Here is a 22,311-nt window from a genome sequence, read left to right on the forward strand (position 1 = left end):
CCTGCCTGCCCCTGACCCTGCCTTCTGTCCTGTACTGTTGCCCACTACTCTGGATTATCGACCCCTGCCTGCCTTGACCTGTTGTTTGTGTGCCTCTGTTGCTGTAATAAACATTGTTACTTCAACACAGTCTGCATTTGGGTCTTACCTGTAACCTGATAGTATTTAGAATTCCATTCTCAGACATTTCTTGATTGCCTATTCGTAACTCAACGATAGTGTTCTTGCATACTGTTAAATCCTCTTTATGGAGTCAGATAAACATTTGAATAGGCTTATTACTTAGTGTTACTATGAGTCGCATGTGAGGTATTTATAATAATCATACTGTATATACTATATACACATGACAAATATCACTACAGGATGCCCCTGACTTTCTGCTTTAAGCAACCCTCCAATAGCAGTTTGACATATTCATGAACAGAAAATGACGGTGCATGAAGAGAAAATGAAATAAATTATACAGATTCATTTAAAATACAATAACTTCAAGGAAACTGGTGCGCAAATGTTATTGGTGTCCACCTCAGTTTTTCTTTCAGTGTTGCGTTCAGTTAAGGTAAGACGTTGTTTGATTTACTTCTTCCCTTTCTTCTTAGTATCTTTGCCTCCCTTTGTCGGTGCCTCCTCCTCTCCCTCCTTTCCTGAGGCAGCCTTGGCTCGCTTCTTACCCAGAGGAGTTTTAGCATACCAATTCTGTAAACAAATGTTCATCATCAAAGTCTTTATGTCAAACACCTTTCGTGTGGAGAAAATGCATTCAGCATCAACAAACTAAGATTTTTAAAAAGCTAAGTATAAAACATTTCATAATTTACCTTCAGGGCCTCCTCCTCGTCCTGAAACACAGGGTCGATCTTGGCCAGCGGGGCCACAAACTCGGCGGCGCCCAGGGGTCTCTTGGCCAGCTGCTGGACGCGGCGCTCTGTCAGTATGCTGCGCACCACCTGCACCATATGACCCTGCGTGTAGCCATCAGAGATCTTGGCCAAGGAGCTCAGGTCCAGGGCAGCCGTCACCTGTCCTCCGTTCTTCTTGATCAACTGCCTCCACATTACTAAGGGAAGAGCATAGATTTGACCATTAGCACTTGAAGGGTGCCTACAATAAGACTTCATAACACATTCATAAGCATGCATGCATAACACATTCACAGGCAGTACATACATAAGCAGTTTATTAATGCTTATGTCAACAACTGGGAGATACATTCTTACCATATCGTGAGGCGTAGTCAGGACGTGGAATGAGGATAATTTTGCTGTACACTTTGCATAGTGATTTGAGGTCGGCATTGAACGGATCATGAGTCGTTCCCACGACTAGAACACGATCTTCCCCTTTGATCGATTTGAGGATCTTGGGCAAGTCTTTCTTCAAGCGCTTTGGATCTAACTGTACATGAGAACATCGTTTGGACTTAAGAATTGAGATATCTTCTCTTACCCTAGCATTATAGAAAATGGTATAACCCAAGCTAGTAACACATGGGCATGAATGAATACCTCTTTTTCCTCCTTCGGTACTTTCTTGTAAAACATTTTCTCTGTATCTCCAATCCACACCACTGATGGCTGCAACAGTCTGGCAACCTACAAACAGAATGAATGAACGAATGAATGAATGATCGAGTGACCAAACAAATAACTGGACATCTACCTCAGAACCATCAGTCAATTGAAAATGTCAACGTAATCAACCAATCAAAACTCTCAAAATGGGGTACTTTTTCATTACATTGTGTGTTACCTTGAACACCATGTGGAGCATCATGGCCAGGCCACTCTTGCCGGGGTATTTCCCTGCCAGGTTCAGAGGTGACAGATCAAATAGGTTGGCACCCGTCTCCTGGCAGATGGCATGGACCAGCATCTTCTTGCCTACGCCCGCGGGCCCTGCCAGCAGGATAGCCTTCACCAGTGGAGCCTTCTCATGGACCACCTGAGAACCTACAAGCAACATTCAGAACTTACTGTAGCTAGAACCTTTAGAAACTTCCAGAACAAATGTCTCGCTGACAACGGCCGGTATATTCTAAACAAAGACAATCACAAGAAATCAATCACAAGACGAATTCAATTGTATTGGTATTAAGGATTAACGTCTCTAATTCTGTGAGACTCTTATCATCTGAGGACAACTCCAGATGTTCCGTACGTACCTAAAGGTAAGACGGCGTACAGAGCTATAACTTGTCTCACGTCAGATAGCGAAGGCATGGGCTCAATGTCAGTTTGCCTTAACGTCGTCCCCAGATAGCTATAGTCGCCTGGGACACAGGAGAGAGAAGCTGTCAGGCTGATCAAATCTGGGGAGAGCATTTAGAAAAGCTGAAGAAAAGATGAACGTAAACCAGTGACATTTGCCATCTTGATTCATGAATATGGGATTTCCCTCAAATATGCATTAGTTTGTCCTCAATATTATTTTGCCAAGCACTAGCCAGGTGAGGGCAGTATTTGCACACTTATCGAGCTGTCCTTTTTGTCTATACATAACAGCACTTATATTATGATTATATATTATATTATGATTGTCTGTACAAAATGATATGTGCACAAAATGATTTAGCAAATTTTAAAGTGGTTTCAGAGGAGAAAGGAGGTTAGAAAATAGACCTTAACCTGAAGGTAATTGGTAAAGGTAGTGCGTATCTACAGACGGCATTTACATTACATTTAAGTCATTTAGCAGACGCTCTTATCCAGAGCGACTTACACAGGAGGGACCAAACAGTAATGCTTACCTAAATAATCCTGCAGTTTAACGTTATCTGATTGTTTCAACAAGCCCTGTTCCACCAGTTCCTGATACAGAGACTCAATACTCCTATAGGATGCAAATATTTACATATTTCAAAAATTGCTTCTTTTTTTCAGATCTAAAGCATTGTTGTATGTTGTGCCATTCAAATTCTAAAGCCCCTATCATGTACATTCCATGCGTAAAAGTAAATGGTAAAAAGCTCAAATGGCCTATCCCTCTGGGAGAAATGTAGATGAGTCTGGTCTCACCTATCAGCTGTCAGATCTTTGTCTTTCTTTTTCTTCTTTCCACTTTTCGACCCTTTCTTTTTCTAAGCAGCAAAATAAATGCCATCAGCACACTTCTCAAGTAAACAGATACCAAACATAAAGGTATTATTGAAATATCGTCATAGATAAATGTTCCCTCCTGTTTGTTACCTTTGCGCCTCCCTTGGCTTTGCCACCCTTATCTTTATCCACGGCCAGTTTCCAGTTGGCCAGCTCCTGCCTCATCAGCTCATCCACCTGTGTCAAGCACAACAGCTCACTCAGTAGCCTATATGTTTACCTTATAAACAACATTAAAGGGATAGTTCAGGATTTGGGCAATGAAGCCCCTTATCTACTTCCCCAGAGTCAGATAAACTCATGGATACCATTTTTATCTCTCTGCATCCAGTAGGAAGGAAGTTAGAGGTAGTTTCGTGATTCAATGCTAACGAGCGTTAGCGCAATGCATGGAAGTCTCTACTAGCATGCTGGCAGTTACCATAGACTTCCAGTCATTGCGCTAACGCTCATTAGCAACTTCCTTCAAACTGCACGCAGAGACATACAAATGGTATCTACAAGGTAAGTAGGCAAAAATCTTGAAGTATCCCTATAATATTTACCTTACTTTTATCCACTCAGTGCAGTGGTAAGAGCAAGGCTACCTGGCCTGCCTTACTTCTCAGAGTGACAGAATAATTTATCTCACCTGCAACCTGATCTCCACCTCAATCTCCTTCCTCTTCTCCTCCTTGATCAGCTCAGCCTCGTGCCTCTGGCTGAAGTTCTTGGACTCGGTACGATTCTGCCACACCTCTGTCGGTCATACAAACATCTACTTTCAATGTACTGTAGACTATTGATACATAAGAAAACACACTGCATCAATAAGGTCCTTGTCTGCCAGAGAATAAGAATAAACTCCAAAACATTGCGATGCTTTGGATCCCGTTATCCGTTTCTCTTACCACCAAAGGTCTTGTGTCCTACTTCCAGATCTCCTAGGAAAGCAGACGGCAGCATCTTTAGCCCAGATTCCTCCTCCTGTGTTTCAACAAAGCTACAGTCATTGATCGGACAGAGTAAAAGCATCTCGTTGACCATGGTTATCTATTCTAAAGTCTTTCACGTACCTCATCTCCTCCCTTTCCCTTGTCTTTCTTCCCTTTGTCCTTCTTCTCCTCCTTCCCTTTCGTGCTTTTGTTGGCTTCCTCCTCATCTTTCGCTGCTAGTTCCTCCATTAACTTAAAGACAGCAGACCCGCTTACTGTAAGTCAATCTGCGTGTATTACTACCATCTCACACCAGAAGATGGATTCATTGATGAATACCTGTTGAGGTGTTTTCTCTGCAAAGATGAGAGTCGAGCCTCCATCCTCCTCCTCTGGGTAGTCAGGGAAAGTTCCTGTTGCATCACTAACATCCAAACATATTACCATCAGCTGCATATTGTCATGTACAGTATGCATTTCACTGCTATGACAATGTCACCCCATTATTTCCACCTAATATGGAATAATATAATGACTGTGTGAACAAACATTCTCCTAACATAATCACTGTCGTGATTCACAGCCATCTCCCTGTAATAAACTCACTGGCATTCGATGAACCACTGTCTGATCTGGTCCTTCATGGTCTCCCTCATGTCGGGCCCCTCCACCTCTCTGAGTTTGTCTGTGATGGCCACAATGGACTTCTGGTAGTCCTCCTCATGCTCCTCCTGCTTGCCTCTCCGACGGGCCTCGTTGGCCAGGGCAGCTGTTATGGCAGGACAGGGCTGGGTGTGTCTGGGCTCCATGGCCTGAGGGTACAGGAGGAAAAGGTAAGACCACTGCTGTGGTGGATGAGGCTGTCACCAAGCGGAGTAGGGTGATGGTGCCCCTAGACACTGATCTTGGGTCAGTTTAGAATTTCCCCAACTGATGGTTAAGGTTAGGATTGGGGGGAGCTGTATCTGATCCTAGATCTGTACATAGGGAAAACTTCTCCCCGGAGCATCATAAAGGAATCCTTACGGCTCCATCTGCTGGTAGCTTACAATACGCACTACACTATAGAAACGTTACAGATAGAGCTTATCAAACCAACTCACCATGCCCAAAAATATCATCTCCTCCTCTCGCTCCCTCTTTGTTCTTTTCCTCTGCACATAACCCTTCCACACCTGGAAAAGAGAAAAGTAGCACCTTTGTTCAACTATTGTATGGTGTCTTTAATGACTGACACTCACAGAACATTCATACAAAAGGCTAGCAATAACAATAACTATAGCAGGCTAGATAAAGACCTCTGAGTATTCTCCCAATATGCTCCACATCATCACTTGGCTATACCAGTGACGTATAGTCTGGACTAAGCAGCCTCATTTACCTAGCGAGTGTGAGACCTATGGTCTTGGACTGATTGAAGGTAGAGTATCTGACTTTGACAGGCTTGACCATACCTTCTGGATGCGGACCACAGCCGTGTCGATGGCCGCTGCCCCCAGGTCCCTGTCCTTGGCCCTCCTCTGCCTTTCCTCATCGCGCTGGATCTCCCTCATGAACTTGGCCCTCAGGCGACCCTGACGGGCCCTCTCTGACACCTGGATGATCTTTATGGCTTCCTCCAGGTTCAGTGCACGCACTCCTACAGGCTAGGGGCCCAACACAACATGGGGTATTAAAGGTGGTCTTGTGTGGCTCAGTAGGTAAGTATCTAGCAATGCCAGAGTCGTGGGTTCGATTCCCGCTGGGTTCACATACTTTAATGTACGCACTCACTATACTGTGAGTCGCTTTGGACCAAAGTATCTGCTAACTGGCATTGAATTATTATATTGAAAGGAAGTTTCTCAAATCAAATCAAACCCAATGTTATTGGTCACATACACATGGTTCTGTGATAAACTGAAGATGATATCTTAGCTAGTTACTGTGTAGCTATGTGTAATTGCTGTGTATTTGCCTGTAATAACACCAAGTCTAATGTTACGTGGTATAGAAAAACTCACTTTGGGTCGCTCTACTACCTCGATGAGGTTGAGGATGTTGGAGAGCATATTCCGTCTCTCCTGCAACACCTTGCTGCGTTCACTGAGGAAATATCGAGGGATGGGGATCTCAATGTCCTCCTGTGATGAGGCATGAGATGCATTATGTCCAAAAAAGATACCGTGAAATTTTATTACAGTAAATGAAACATGGGCTACATACCAAAACGGCACCCTGTTCCCTACATAGGCCACAACTTTTGACCATAGCCCAAAAGCAGAGCACCATATTGGGAATAGCTATTCTAGAGACCTTAACAAAGGCTTCCAAACTGGCAGCGACTTCAGGGAAAAACAGACCAAAAGGACATAGCAAAACGATCAACTATTTAAGGTTTAAGACTCCAATCTGTCCCCATACATTTAAATTGATGAGGCACTATAACCACATAAGAGTTCAATTAGTATAGTGTTCTCACTCACGGGTGCAACAAATATAGCTTCTTGCAAGGCACACCTCAAAATATGTTAAGGAGTCAGAAAAGCAATGCCATGTGCTCACTTGTAGGAGACTTCTTATCAACTTTCATTAACAAAAAGGGGGAAGGGGGGGTGAACTTACAGGCGTGAGCTTCAAGTCCTGGATGACATCGTCCATGTAATGGTACTCAGAGAACTCTTTCTCCACCATCTCATTCTTGAGTTCCAGCACCCGCCCCATCACGCCATCCAGGACCTTCCGGATCACTTTCCTCTTCTGGGGATGAACCACCTGGTCATAGGCCTCCTCCAGCTGCCTGAAGATCTGCACGTAGCGCACGTAGAGGGTGGCCAGGCGTTGGAAGAACACCACTCGGTCCTTCTCTGGGCGAGGAGGCTGAGCAGGGAACTCCTGAGTCAGAAGGGAGTTCAACTCGACCTGGGCATCAGCCCACAGTTTGTTGTATGTACTGGAAGTGAGACAGTCATTGGAAGGATATTTAGCATGACAATTAAATCAGTTGAATTTCCTTGCACTTCGGAAATGAGTAAAAACTAAGAATTCCCAACTGAAAACTGAGTGTTTGCCATCAATAGTATGATCATGTCCATAACATTGATAAAAGGCTTACAGTAGGTCTATCACATTGATATTTGTCTATTAAGAAAATGATGGTATGCAAAATCTGCTACTAGCTAGTTTGATAGACAGGTGGTTTGTTAATTGGCAGTTCAGGCAACATAAAGTAAACATAACTAGCTAAATTAATAGCTAAAGTTAGCTAGCTAGCCAGCTAACTGAAGTCAATTAACGTTACTAACCTGTGAGACATGATGCAACTATCTCTATGTAGCCAATGACGCCTTCTGAATTCAATGTTTGATAACTAATACAAAAAAAATCCTGGCAGTTAGCAGTTTGTATAAACATCGTTAGCTACATAGCTAGCTTGATAAACTTAAGGCAGTCTACAACTTTTTTATTTGTGTCCCGTTTGTTCCCATAGCAACGGACGAGCTCCGGAAGCAGCCCACGTGGGATCTTTGACGCGGATGAACCTGTTGCCTCACTGTCATAATTTTGAAGAAATGACAAACGGTTTCAAATGAATTATGTGTGAATAGCACTGTAACAATAGCAGGATGAGTAAAAGTAAAGTGACATTTTTGACGAGTGATAGTGAGTATTTTGGCGATTATTGATTACAGAAAATTGTAATGTATTTTGTAGCCTATACTAAATTATCCAAAAGATATTTAAAATTTGTAGTCTATTTTGGGGGCTTTTCACCATTTTCAGCCCCCATTTGAGAGTATAGTCTAGCCCTAGCTGGCTACTGACTGAGCCAGGTTGAGCATCGTGGGCTGCAACGTAATTATCAGGCCACTAGATGACATTCTTTCTCTGAAAGCTATGTGCGATTTTAAAGACTACTTTGACTAATGATGTTCAACATTCTTTTAACTTTAAAATATATATATTTATGTTTTATTAGGCTTTAAGGCTATGCATTATAACAACCTGGTATGAAACATGTTTTGAAGTGGGTGTTTCGTTACTGTACTGCATTATAAAGTGACAATGCAGTTTTTCTCTATCTATTTTCTCTAACCCATTTTGCATTTTGATGTCTGTATGGCATATTTCAACTGATGCCCTGTGCTGATGCATGATTCATAGATATAGCCCTATATATTCCTAGTATTATGGATTGCGTTCCATTGCAATGTAATTTACACCCAGTCACTACTATGACTCATAAGCCTATACATTGGATCAATGCAAAGCCATACATGAGAGATGAAGGTATAGCACTGTCAAATATGTCACTATCATAACACCGAGGGAGAACATAAATATTAGGCTATCGCATAGTTTACATTTTCCTGACAGCATATCATGACACGCATTGTGTACAACAATCACTCAATAAATGTTCGATCCGTCATCATTACTCCATTTGGGCCTACGCTGTAAAAAAAATCATAAAAATAGGCGGCCTGTATCAACACTCTCTTAATTGTCCAAGACCACCAAACCACCTGATTTTCTTACTTTAAAAACAGTCCATACGAAAAGAAAAAAAATGATCTTGAACTCAAGTGCTCGAAACAGTCCGAGGGCTGTTCTTGAAAGCGCATTCTCTGCTGCGCTTAGGCAGTCACAAGACTTGGACATTCATGAACAAAAACAAAGACACTACAATTAGCCGACATAGATCAGGGTCAAGCCCATGTGCCACTAAACAACTCTGCATTTGAACAGGTCGTGCAATTTTGGAAACTTATTTCACCCGCCGTTGCGCGCTTCGGATGATATTTTCCCCAATGGAAATCTCAGCATTAATCCTTCCCATCCAAACTTGACATTGCAACATTGTTTTTCCTAGGCAGGAATAAGAAGTGAAGTGGTGTTCTTAGCCCACTTTCAGTGATGGGTTTGGACGTAAAGGAGGGGCGCATGCCAAAGGTAGCGACCACCATGGAATAAATTAAACCAAAGATATCAACAGTTGCCTACCACCCACTCGAAATCGATTGTATTAGAAGCTCGCTGAACGTATAAAACGGGACGTATGATTTCAAGACCGGCTGCAGACAACGGAATCTTCGCTCAATAAGCTACACAACCGACAACGCCTAGAGAGATTTGATACAGACAACTCGTGTCCACTTTTCAGGACATAAGGATCCTTTAATAACTTAAAGTAAGTTTGACTTTGTTATCCAAGTAAGTGTGAGATTGATTTCTATGTCCATGTTATTAATTTGCTTTGTATAAGTAGACTACTGTCATCATCACTTGACAGTTACTGTTCATCAAAGGGCAATGGAATTACGCAGAGACTCAGCTTTTTCACGTTAAAATGTATGCCAAGAGAGTTGTATGGTATGCTAAACTTTGAAATAAATGTTTTTTGTTTGGTATACATTTAAAAGTGAAAAATCTTGAGTTTTAGCATAATTCCATTATCATGAAATTGCCCCAAAGCAAATGTTCTCACACCTGTTTGAATTGAAGACACCACACCTTGTTTTATTATATTAGATCGATATATCAGCATTACTGTGGCTTTGTATAGTAGTATGACAAACACCATGTTGAGGAATTTGCAATTGTTTTGCTGGCTACATTTTGATTCCCTCTAAATGGGATTATTCGAAGTAACAAAATATGTTACTCGTAGTTGCATTTATTACCCTAATGTCATTCAGAGTATGTGTTCACTTGTATGCTTCATTTAATAGACTACTTCTCACTGTTTCCACCACTATTAATGTTTTGCCCATCCTTTTGGGGGTAATAGAAGTATGCAGTCACTTTGCACTTACTCACACCTTGTGATTGGACACCATTTGTTTCTTTCCAGCACTGTATCTAACTTGATTTGTGTTTGCTCGTTTACCCAGTCAGAAAAGCCATGCAGACAGAAAGGAAATGGCACATACTTTTGAGTATAATCCTTATGCTGATCACCTCGAGCCAGTGCATGGACAGCAAGGAAGTGAAGCAGAAAGGGAGAAGGACCCTGCTGGACCTTATTTTACAGGTTATCGGGGACAGCCAATCAGGGGACAAGCCTTCAGTCTCCAGGCGCTATAACAGTGGCCTCTTCCCTACAGCCCAAGAGATGAGGTTCTCCTCTCGAGAAAAGCCTTTATATGTTCCTAGGCTGGATAACAGTAGACCCATAGGTAAGCTGATAAGATTTATTTTTAGGCCATGATGAAACTGTAATCCCTATTTCACTGGGGTGTGACAGCTGCCTCTGGTCTGTATCAATATGTCTGCTACTGTTGCCTTTTGTTCATAATTACTTGTCCTTTTCCATGTAGGAAATGGCACACTATGATTTGAAGAGGTGAGAGCTGTCAATAAATTATGACTATTTTACAAACAAACAGTTTTTACAAACGCAATCGATGCTAGTATGCTTCACTATTTGGGGATGTGACAATATCAGCAATTGATTCAACAGGCTCTACATTACAATTCATTATCTGTATTTCTGTCTCTGATGTGATAGTCTATGAATTGTGAATCTATATTGCAGTTCCCTATTGGCACCCTGAAAGAGCCACAATCCATCCTCTCACTTGGCTAGTGAGGTATGGTATCACCGCATCATAACAAAAGATTATCAATGGCATCACCAACCAAGTTGCACAGGGGCGGAGGCTCATTAGCATACTAAACTTGTGAATGATTCATTCAGTTCAGGACACATTGCGGAATCTCAAACCACGAATGATCCGCCTCCTCCAGCTTCTTGGACAGCCAGTGGTGAGCATCACAGGGATGCATCACAGGTGACGTGAGACCAGGACACTCACGTGGCACACAGTTTAGTCAGCTGTGATCACACAGCCATTTTCACCACATTCACTGACTTAATTTCACGTGTAAAATGGAAAGACTATGTTAATGTGAAAGCCTTTTTTTGCTCAAGTGGAACAATAGAATCCATGTGATTTGTGTTGGGCTTTTGGAATGTGGTCAGAAGTACTGAACGGGAAGTCTTTCATACATTTAGAGCCAATTTATTCAATTTGTCATTCTGTGCCTGGTAGAAGCATTACTCATTGCCTTTGAAAGAAATGTGCACGGCTTTGATATATCTTTGAAGTCATTGTGAGAGGAAGGGTGGTGTTACAGTGCCTTTTAAGACATTACAAAATAGCATATGCTAACTGAAACTGAGCCATACGAGTAATTCCTTAATACTAATCTGTGCAATTGGGTGAGCAATGCTACACATTCCCTCAGACTGTCTGTTACTATCCGAATTTTTTAAATATTTTTTTAGAAATGCTGCGCTAATATTCCGGTCAAATATCGCGTCGAGGGTTAGTCAGAGGCTTTATTGGGACATCCCCGCCCAATGTTGTCAAAGCAGTGTCACAGACCAACTGTGTAACAGGCAAGAGAACTACACAGGTTGCTGACCAGATAGAGAGTACCTTGTGAGGAAGTCAAAAGGCTGCACATTAGCAAGTGGTGCGTGCGCCATTCCTTAAGACCCACAGTCACACTAGATTGTCAATGTTTTGCACGCAAGGAAGGAAAGGGAAATACCTCCTGCACACAGTTTCCATTCTCTTTGCCAAGGTGCACTAGCTATCTCTCTTTCCTGACCATCCGGTAATCCAGACATCTCCAGCATCTCCAAGGCAATAAATTTGATGTCATACCGGTCATACTGGCTCCAATCTGATCTGGATTGGAGCCAGGTTAAGGTTTCAAGACCCTTATTCCCCTTACGTAAAGACCCATAGCCTGTTCATCTTTTTATATTGGAGTGATGAGTCATTGTTTTCCATAGTGCCCAGTGGTATGTCGGGACTTCAAACGCATTGCCTAAGCTTACTGTAGTGGTTCGTAATTGAACCGATCATCTTCTGTGATTTCTGCATCAGAGAGTACTGTTCATTCCTCAGTCAAGTCTGGTAAAATTAGCACAGCAACTAGCTGCACGGAATTATTCTTATGACATTGATAAGCATTAGAACTGCCGGGCTATAATCTCCTTGCACTGTTAGCCTGAATGCGTCTGACACCTGTGTGCTTTGCATGTTTGGAGAGAGGATGGGCTTGGCTGAGCTACAGAATGTGTGCAATGAGCCTCCAAGCCTGTTGGCTTGTCTTCAGTTGTGAGGAAATCGGTGTAACAGAATGACACTGAGGCTCCAATTTTCACTTTAAAATGTACGCCAAACAAAAACCATTGCTTGCAAACTTAAACAAACCATCTATGCACAAGGACTGCTTCTAACCATTTCCACTGAACATTTTACAAAAACACATTTATTCAAAGAAAAGTACAGATGTAAAGCATTGCACAGTGGAATTCAGTATAGCAGAGTAGAGAATTGTTCATTTCAGTACAGTAAAGAACAGAAGGGGACATCAGAGGTCAGTACAGGACAATACAGTAAATTACACTGCACTCTACTATAGTGTCCTCTACTGTACTGTGCTGTACTAAACTCTACTGTACAGTGCTGCATTGTACTGACCTATACTCTACTTTTCTTTACTGTTCTGTGCTCTACTGTACTGTACTGAGACAGGTTAAATAAGGATTTCTATGACCTTGAGACAATTGAGACATGGATTGTGTGTGTGTGCCATTCAGAGGGTGAATGGGCAAGACAAAAGTGCCTTTGAACGGGGTATGGTAGTAGGTGCCAGGCGCACTGGTTTGTATCAAGAACTGCAATGTTGCTGGGTTTTTCACGCTCAACAGTTTCCTGTGTGTCTCAACGATGGTCCACTACCCAAAGGACATCCAGCCAATTTGACACATTGGAGCATTGGAGTCAACATGGGCCAGCATCCCTGTGGAATGCTTTTGACACCTTGTATAGTCCATGCCCAGACGAATTAAGGCGGTTCTGAGGGCAACTCAATATTAGGAAGGTGTTCCTAATGTTTGGTATACTTAGTGTAAATAAAAAATCTCATCTAAATACTTAAGAACTCATAGTTGTTGTTTTATTCCATCAGCTCTCATCCAAGCTAGAACATGTATAGGCCTATTACTTCATAATATAAGCACAGGTGTGATGGGTCTTTGATGGTATTTACATGGCCTTACTTTAAATGTTGTAATATTTAAACATTTACCTATTACTAAAAGGTTATCTTAAAGCTGAAATCCATATAGGGGGAAACAGCACCACTATTCCCCCCTCTGCGCCATTTTATTTTAGTTTTAGTTTTGTTGATGAAATGGAAGACAGGAGCGTCCGGCAGTGTGGTAAAAAAAACTCATCATCATGTGGTCGGTGACACTTTGCTTCTTGAAAGTCCAATGTCTTGGAAAACTTTACTGCTGACATGCAAAACATTTTGGGACTGTATCAACAGTGGGACTGACGGAGAAAAGAAGAAAACAAATACATCAAACTTGTGTCTGAGTGGATTCTCCTTTTAATGCTAAGAGGTTTCACAGATTGGTTACTTTTATTTTCTTCTTCTTCTTTTTTTGTAGATATTGTCCCAAGAGATGTAAACCTGAAAGACAAGTTCATAAAGCATTTCACAGGTAAGAAAACAGAATTTAAAAAAATGTTCTGTCAACATTCAATTTTGACCATTTGTTTCTGGATCAATCTCACCTTACATCTGTGGCCATATGTTTCAAGCCTCTTCGAGTAGGAGTCTAGGATCAGGTCCCCTCTGTCCATGTACTGTCATTGGGATCTAAGAGGCCAAACTGATCCTAAATCGGCACTTCTACTCTGAGAGCCTTGATACATACAGCCCTGCACACATTAGATCAGCTCCAAATATTATAAATCCATGTAAAGCTATTTAGTTTGGCAGGGGAAGACTCTCGGCTCTGTGAGCTGAATCCACATTACCCCTCATTTCTGAGTCCTACCTCCTTAATGCCTAATCAAGAAGCTTTCCAAAGTCCAATCATGGTGTCAGAGACCCTAATTCAATGTTATCCCTAGAACTATGTTATTGCCCGGGATGGGCCTCACAGATTTGCTGGAGAAGGTTGACATTAAATGAATTTCTGATGTCCATAGGGGAGAGAAGTGAGCACATTACTCCGACAGAAACAGCCAGGGTAAAGTTGAAGGCAACGTAATGTTAAGCGGATTATTTGTCGCAGGACCTCAAAACAGACTTCAGGAATTGGTGTGAATATCTGTTACCCGGAGGCTCGCTAAAGGCCCAGAAGTACTTAGGAGTGATCATTAAGTCTATTGTCTGAGTCCTTTTAAGATGTCATGGACCAGTGGAGCAATGATTCTTGAGTTTGAGCATTCTAGGTTTAGATTTATTTGAACATCTTGGTATATCTGCAGAAACATACATAAAATGTGATGTCATACAATTTAAAACATAAGTGAAATATATAATCAGCCTAACTAAACTCAGCAAAAAAAGAAATGTCCCTTTTTCAGGACCCTGTCTTTCAAAGATAATTCATAAAAATCCAAATAACTTCACAGATCTTCATTGTAAATGGTTTAAACACTGTTTACCATGCTTTTTCAATGAACCATAAACAATTAATGAACATGCACCTGTGGAACGGTCGTTAAGATACTAAGAGCTTACAGACAGTATGCAATTAAGGTTATGAACACAGTTATGAAAACTTAGGACACTAAAGAGGCCTTTCTACGGACTCTGAAAAACACCAAAATATAGATGCCCAGGGTCCCTGCTCATCTGCGCGAATGTGCCTTAGGCATGCTGCAAGGAGGCATGAGGACTGCAGATGTGGCCAGGGCAAAAAATTGCAATGTCCGTACTGTGAGATGCCTAAGACAGCACAACAGGGAGGCAGGACGGACAGCTGATCATCCTCGCAGTGGCAGACCACGTGTAACAACACCTGCACAGGATTGGTACATCTGAACATCACACCTACGGGACAGGTACAGGATGGCAACAACAACTACCCGAGTTACACCAGGAACGCACAATCCCTCCATCAGTCCTCAGACTGTCCGCAATACGCTGAGAGAGGCTGGACTGAGGGCTTGTAGGCCTGTTGTAAGGCAGGTCCTCACCAGACATTACAAGCAACAACGTCACCTATGGGCACAAACTCACGGTCGCTGGAACAGACAGGACTGTCAAAAAGTGCTCTTCACTGACGAGTCGCGGTTTTGTCACACCAGGGGTGATGGTCAGATTCGCGTTTATCGTGAAAGGAATGAGCGTTACACCTGGCCCCGGATCTCTGGAGCGGGGTATTTTTGGAGTTAGAAGGTCCGTCATGGTCTGGGGCGGTGTGTCACTGCATCATCGGACTGAGCTTGTTGTCATTGCAGGCAATCTCAACTCTGTGCGTTACAGGGAAGACATCCTCCTCCCTCATGTGGTACCCTTCCTGCAGGCTCATCCTGACATGACCCTCCAGCATGACAATGCCACCAGCCATACTGCTTGTTCTGTGCGTGATTTCCTGCAAGACAGGAATGTCAGTGCTCTGTCATGGCCAGCGAAGAGCCCGGATCTCAATCCCATTGATCACATCTGGGACCTGTTGGATCGGAGGGTGAGGGCTAGGTACATTCCCCCCAGAAATGTCTGGGAACTTGCAGATGTCTTGGTGGAAGAGTGGGGTAACATCTCACAGCAAGAACTGGCAAATCTGGTGCAGTCCATGAAGAGGAGATGCACTGTAGTATTTAATGCAGCTGGTGGCCACACCAGATACTGACTGTTACTTTTGATTTTGACCCCCTCTCCTTTGTTCAGGGACACATTATTCCATTTCTGTTAGTCACATGTCCGTGGAACTTGTTCAGTTTATGTCTCAGTTGTTGAATCTTATGTTCATACAAATATTTACACATATTAAGTTTGCTGAAAATAAACGCAGTTGACAGTGAGAGGATGTTTATTTTATATGGACAGTGCATCATAAATAAGTCATAAACAACGAATTGGCATACCCCTAAATCAGTAAATATGCATATCAATGTAGTTAGTGAGAGAGAGTGTCGTTTGTAATTAGCATAGTTGGAGCTCTGCCTTGGTGAAAAAAGGATATATTGACTGCTAGATAATGCTTTGCATGCTTGTCCAAAAATATTGTTTTTCTTTTGATGATGTTGCTAATAGAAAATTAACTTCAGTTCTGTTAATAAAATGTAAAAAAACGAGGCATTGAAATTGAACACATTCATTTTTGTTTTGTTTGTTCCCTGATAAGAACCTTTCTTTTTAAGCAGGACCAGTCAAGTTCTCATCGGAATGTAGAACACATTTTCATCGACTCTATCACAACACAAGGGATTGTTCACAACCAGCATGTATGTATTCATTTTTAACGTTGGGTTTCTGATAGTCATATATACCATGTTTCTGGCTGCCTTACGACACTTTATTGTAGCCTGGTCCCAGATCTGTTTGAGCTAGAACCCAAATACTCATTATGACTGAATTGAATGCCTTGGTGACATAACATGGTGTCTTGCTCTAACGTTAGCCAAACTCTCTTCGATGACCTCACATTCACCGTTTTTTACACAAACTGAACAATAGATTCACTTGTCTTTGAACAGAAGCAATAAGTGGACACTTGAATCAAAGCCTATAACATGTCAGTGTTCCACAGCATGTGCCATTATATAAATATCAATTTAGCGGATCTACTGAACAATCATGTTGTCATTGTAGTTTTCTTGGAAAAGGGACAGATGACATCAGACAGTAAGTAGCGAATGGCCTCAGATAGTATGTTCCCAGATTGTATGTTAGTTTCTCAGATGGCTGCCTGAACTGAACTGTCTGAGCAGCAGCCCTGCCACCATTGCGGACCAGTGAGTTAGAGCATTGAGTTTTGCTCTCTTCTTTTTTGTTTTTGTCAATAAAGCAAACCACAACAGCCTCGTAGACTACTGAAACTCAGTTTAGTGAAACACTGGTCGTACGTTACAGTGTGTTGGCTTTGCTCACCAACAACCCCTTTCCTATTGAAAAAAAGACAAATGTATCATAGAAGGCCCTCTCTCTTTAGCCTCCCTATTCCCCTGGTCTCCAGGGTGGTGCTTAGGCCAGGGAGGAGAAATTGTGAAATACTCTCTCTTGGATGATTTTAAAACGTTGACTGGCTAGACTTGAATGTCCTTCTGATTTTTAAAATGGCATGTTTTTGTTGTTGCATATATTCGGAACAGCTGTAAAAACATATTATATTCAAATGAAGATAAAACAGTATTGTCGCATAGGCTGGTCTAGTGGTTAATGCTACCACCTCTGGCACACATGTCGACTGTGTATGCTGGGATTCAAATCCCGACCCCCACCGCAACGCTGGCGCACACTTCTACTCTTTGAACTCCAGGCGGTGCTATGGTCAAATGACATGGAAATATAGCTCTTTGGCCACCAGTGGTGGGTTTGGCATTGAAAAAAGGAAGCATATGCAGAAAAGTACCTCATACCTATGGTAAAAAAAGTAGTGGTGCTTCTTTGATGATATGGGGCTATTTTGCTACCACTGGTCCTGTGACCCTTTTTAAGTTCAAGAGCATTATGAACTTTACCAAGTGCCAGGACATTTTAGCCAACAACCTGGTTACCTCTGCCAGTAGGGTGACACCTGTCCGCAAGTGGATCTTCTAGCAAGACAGTAAATGGTTAATTGACAACTAAATCAACATTTTGCAATGGCCATCTCAGTAGACCCAGGTTTGATTCCAGGATGTATTACAACCGGCCATGATTGGGAGTCCCATAGGGTGGCGCACAATTGGCCCAGCGTCGTTAGGTTTTGGCCGGGGTAGGCCGCCATTGTAAATAACAATTTTGTTCTTAACCGACTTGCCTAGTTAAATAAAGGTGAAATAAAATGAATGAATTAAAGTCTCTGGATTTGAAACCCATTGAAAACTTGTGGTTTGAATCGAGGAGGGCAGTCCATACGTGCAGACGAAGGACATCAAGGATCTTGAAAGATTCTGTATGGAGGAACGGTCTAAGATCACCTCCCAATGTCTTCTCCTATCTCTTTTTTTTAAGGTTCAGTGTCATTATCCTTGCAAGTATAGAGTGCTGGAGTACTGAAAACGGGTGGCAATCATTTTTAACCCCTTTTGGGGATTTTTTAAATTGAATTGTAAAAAATAAAAATATTTCTCTTAGTATTAGTATAAAATAATAGAATTTCCCCATTTCTTTGAGCATACAATATAGCTCAGTATTTGTATTATTTTTTATTTTTTAAAGTGATTAACTGTTTTCTTTATCATTTTACAGACTACAAAAGATGTGCAAGATTGCTAACACGGCTAGCAATGAGTCCACTCTGCACACAATTGTAGACATTGCATGTGAGTATACTTTCTTTTTAGGCGTTAAACTGTCACAGGGGTTAGATTTGCATATTTAGGCTTTATGTTGATTAGTATACTTGGTCGAGCATTGTATGACTCCTTGCTTGACAAGTAAAGATACTTATAAATTATTGACATTATCTTATTTATATTGTGAATATTTAACTGTAAAGATTGACAAGGAGCAATCCGGTAATATTTTCCTCGTAACTAAAAAGGGTTCCAAACGGGTTCTGTAGCTGTCCACTTAGAAGAAGAACCCTTTTTGGTTCTAGATACACACACACAACAAAAAGGTGCTATGTATTGAAAATACATGTGTAGTGTGGATGGAGATTCACATGCTGTACAGCTCCACCAGAGTATAGTTGTTATTTGTGATACTAATCACAGGAAGAGAGAGAGCTATGTTGTTGCTGTGTCAACATTATTCTAATTTGTGTCTGTAACATCTGCAAGTGATCTGTAAGGCTTGAAAAAAAACTCATGTTCACATAATCAGATCCATGTGTTGCCGGAGTTTCTGTCCGACGTTCATATATTCTAAAAGATAATGCTATTGGACCCTTTTGTCATTCCAATGGTATTCCATCGAAGAAGAGGTCCTAATGTATTATACATTCGGCAAAATACATTTATGCTTCATTATTTATAGTCTGGCTTATTCTTTTGGAAAACTCAAAAAAGATGAGAGCAAGTATTTGTCGAGCTGAAATCATTTTACGTTGAAGGTCATGACAAAGTTACATGTGAGCGATTAAGTTAGGGCCCGCGTATGTACAATGAGCATTGTCCTAGATTAAAAAATGTTCAACCGTAAAAAGAGGATCATTTTGAAACGCGACCAAGTGTCTTAACAAGCTGTCAGTCACACAATGTAAGCTACTCACCACTTGGTCAGACAATGAAAAAGGAAGGACCTGGTTGTCTTGGTCCAGCTAATATGCTAGATCGTCATTGTGGTTAAGTTGATAACCCTTTGTTACACTTGTCTATTGCCTCCACCTGACGAGGCTGACGACAGCAGGGATGAGGATATCTGTGGCTTAGATTTGTGGTCAGGCTCACTTAGAACTGACTCCATGTCAGTTGATGGAATCTAACGGCCTTTAAATGGTCTAACATGAATGAAGAACCCATTACAAGCACCACTTTAGTTGGAGTGTCATTGGAATTCATTTGATTGGAAAATTGAGGGGGCTGGCACATTATCAGTTTTTCTCTCTCTCCAGTCATTCAGAGAATGTGTTCTAGTCAGAACCATAATGAGAGGCCTACTGCCACTGGGGTGTCATGAGGGACTTATTAGGTGAATCATCGATTGATTCATCCAGCTCTTTAGGAAATAAGTCATGAAGTGTCCTTTAACATTTAGTCCCTAATAAGGAAATACGGAAGGGCAGCTCAATCTCTTCATATTCTACCTCATTAAAAAAAAAACTATTATATATTCATAGGACCATAGGATCATAGGACCAGAGTGTCACAGGACACGGATTGTGTCTTTCTGCTAGACGGGAGATCCTGTTGCCTATTTTATAAACTGAGAATGTAAAGAATTTAAAATTACATTCGAAAAATATGTAAATGTTTGTAATTTGATTTTGCTGTGTGTTTCAGGTTCAAAATATTGAGAGGGGTCTATGTTTTGCCAAGGAAGTGCCTTCAATTTGCAGCAGTCACATTAAGAACATAGTATTGTAATTGTTTATAGTATTTTTATTTTTGTTGTTGATACTGTATGTATATGAAAATGTTGACAGATTTTATTGGTTTTCTGAAATAGATTAGCATTTTATTTTCATGTATCATGTCTTTTTAAGGAAACCTTAATTTAAGATTGAATACACCTATTTATTGAAATGTATATAATTATTCACAATAATTCTGAAATATTCAATTATTTTTCTTAAAGTTCTCATCTGATGAAGTGTGTGAATTCATCTCACTAAATATTATTTGCTTTGTCAATATTACATTTTTGAGGCGGTCCCACCATGGTCGTTTCTATATGTCTTTCACTGTCATTGTCTACATTGCATTTAATTTGGCACTTGAACGATTTCACACAATGAAAACATATTGAATGATGACGATGGTAATAATGCACTGCAGTACTGAACAATAAAAAAATATTCAAGCACAGCATATTTGCAATTATTATAGAAGAGCATGTTGAGGGAACCATTTCTGAGGTTTCGGCTGTTAGGACACTCAATAAGGAAGCTGCAAGCAGGGATGTATCCCAAATGGCATCATATTCCCTATAGTCTACTACTTTTGACCAGAACCCCATGGGCCCTGGTCAAAAGTAGTGCACGACAAAGGAAAATGTCTACCAATAGGATGATGCACCATAATCCAAACATCAGCATGTGACGCACACACAACTATATTTCACTATGTTGGGAAGACCATGAGGATTGAGAAAAGCAATCGTTCAGAGGGTTATTCCAATTCCGTCTGCACCTCATAACCCCTACAATTTCGGAAAAACAACACAAGTTTTAGGGAAAAGAGTGCATGCAAAATCCTTTCCTCAATGTCTTAGCAAAGCCTATATTGAATTTCCCAATCTGTAGCTGACTTGGTTTCAAAATCGCTGGCAAACTCAGTTTGTCCCTTGAGAACCCAAACGCATTTCCAATCTTGGACTGTTGGACAGCAGAAAGTGAAGCAATTCAAACTCGACAAAACCAAATGGACTGGAAAAGAGTCTCCTTTTTGATCCTGTTCTGTTTCAAATTGTAGGGTTCTTGACAGAATTGTTTACTTGGTCTTTGGGCAGGGATGCATCTGACCTTTATTTGAGCGTGCCTTTCACATTGACCTGCATGCACCTGGTATTAAACCTCCAGTGATATGTCTGGCAGTTACAATAACTTGACAAGTGAGATCGGTGAACAGCAACAAAAAAACGTTATATTATTATGGCTCAGGCATCCATAAGTTCAGTTATCGGTAGAAAGATGGAACACCCCTCCCTTTTGGTTCATTGTGGACAATGACATGACCGCTGGTATAACATGCTCTTGCAGTTGCCTGCTCAGACATCACAAGAATATTAGAAAGAACATTAGTTACATTTACATTACATTTAAGTCATTTAGCAGACGCTCTTATCCAGAGCGACTTACAAATTGGTGCATTCACCTTATGACATCCAGTGGAACAGCCACTTTACAATAGTGCATCTAAATCTTTTAAGGGGGGGAGGGTTTATTTTCTGGTGTTATCCAGGATGTGGCCTCTGTAAAGGTCCTAAATGTTGGTATTGTCATTTAGGACTCTTGCACAAGAACGACAAAACAACAACAAATGAAAGGAATAGCTAGAGACTTTAGCAATTGAAGAAAAAAGAAGCTGAGACTTGTTGTCATTGGAATTTTGAATATAAATACATCTAGAAATTAAAGGGACATTGCACCCCAAAACCAAATTTGTCTGGTATTGCCGAGAAATTAAAACATATTTATAGCATCTATAACAGGAATGTCCTTACAAAATAAACATAACTTGTTTATATATTCCTATTGCTATCTTCTCCTATCGTCTCGTTCAGACACGCCTGGGGACCTCAACCTCATCAAACACCTTTGGAATTAATTGGATCGCTGAATGGAAGCAAGTCCCCGCAGCAATGTTTCAACATCTAGTGGAAAGCCTTCCCATAAGAGTGGAGGCTGTGATAGCAGAAAAGGGGGGACCAACTCCATATTAATGCCCATGATTTTGGAATGAGATGTTCGACTAGCAGGTGTCCACATACTTTTGGTCATGTAGTGTATTAAAAGCTATCTATGAAAAGCTGAGAACGAACACGCACATGTAACATGTTCGGCTCTATGATGCGCACAAGCTACACAAGTCATTAGAGGTTTAAAGGGTTCTTCTACATAAAGATCATAGGAAATCCCAAGACATGGTGTCTATTGTACTGTAATAAGCTCACATATTTGCTGTCACAAACTCCAAATTCCACACAATTGGATTTTCATTTCTCAGTGAGCAAATCATTTCTCA

General features: G+C 41.2%; 1 protein-coding gene and 1 long non-coding RNA gene across 2 annotated transcripts; one reads left to right on the plus strand and one right to left on the minus strand.

The window, feature by feature from the left end:
• Positions 1-203: 203 nt before the first annotated feature.
• zgc:153738 (uncharacterized protein LOC558115 homolog) lies at positions 204-7,465 on the minus strand. The gene is made up of 19 exons (XM_046301200.1): positions 7,297-7,465; positions 6,617-6,944; positions 6,016-6,135; positions 5,467-5,658; positions 5,116-5,187; positions 4,619-4,824; positions 4,352-4,436; positions 4,154-4,264; positions 3,989-4,064; positions 3,730-3,836; positions 3,189-3,275; positions 3,018-3,079; positions 2,750-2,832; positions 2,165-2,272; positions 1,753-1,952; positions 1,509-1,595; positions 1,221-1,398; positions 822-1,060; positions 204-699 (listed from the first exon to the last, which is right to left on the minus strand). Exons 1-19 carry the CDS (start codon positions 7,305-7,307, stop codon positions 580-582), a joined length of 2,472 nt encoding a protein of 823 aa, XP_046157156.1. The 5' UTR covers positions 7,308-7,465; the 3' UTR covers positions 204-579.
• A 1,126-nt stretch (positions 7,466-8,591) lies between these two features.
• Positions 8,592-20,433, plus strand: LOC123998336. Its single transcript, XR_006832254.1, has 6 exons — positions 8,592-9,182; positions 9,886-10,170; positions 13,470-13,523; positions 16,183-16,263; positions 18,212-18,285; positions 19,909-20,433. It is a non-coding gene; the product is annotated as an uncharacterized LOC123998336 (long non-coding RNA).
• The last annotated feature ends 1,878 nt before the right edge of the window (positions 20,434-22,311 follow it).

Source organism: Oncorhynchus gorbuscha, linkage group LG15 (assembly GCF_021184085.1).
Source record: "Oncorhynchus gorbuscha isolate QuinsamMale2020 ecotype Even-year linkage group LG15, OgorEven_v1.0, whole genome shotgun sequence".
Classification (NCBI taxonomy): Eukaryota; Metazoa; Chordata; class Actinopteri; order Salmoniformes; family Salmonidae; genus Oncorhynchus; species Oncorhynchus gorbuscha.

What these genes read in the sequence shown, in the direction of transcription:
- zgc:153738 (XM_046301200.1), bottom strand. An exon ending in CTGTGGTCCGCATCCAGAAG is followed by an intron (nt 5,188 to 5,466) that starts GTATGGTCAAGC and finishes TCTCTTTTCCAG; the next exon opens with GTGTGGAAGGGTTATGTGCA. An exon ending in GTACGCCGTCTTACCTTTAG is followed by an intron (nt 1,953 to 2,164) that starts GTACGTACGGAA and finishes TGTTGCTTGTAG; the next exon opens with GTTCTCAGGTGGTCCATGAG.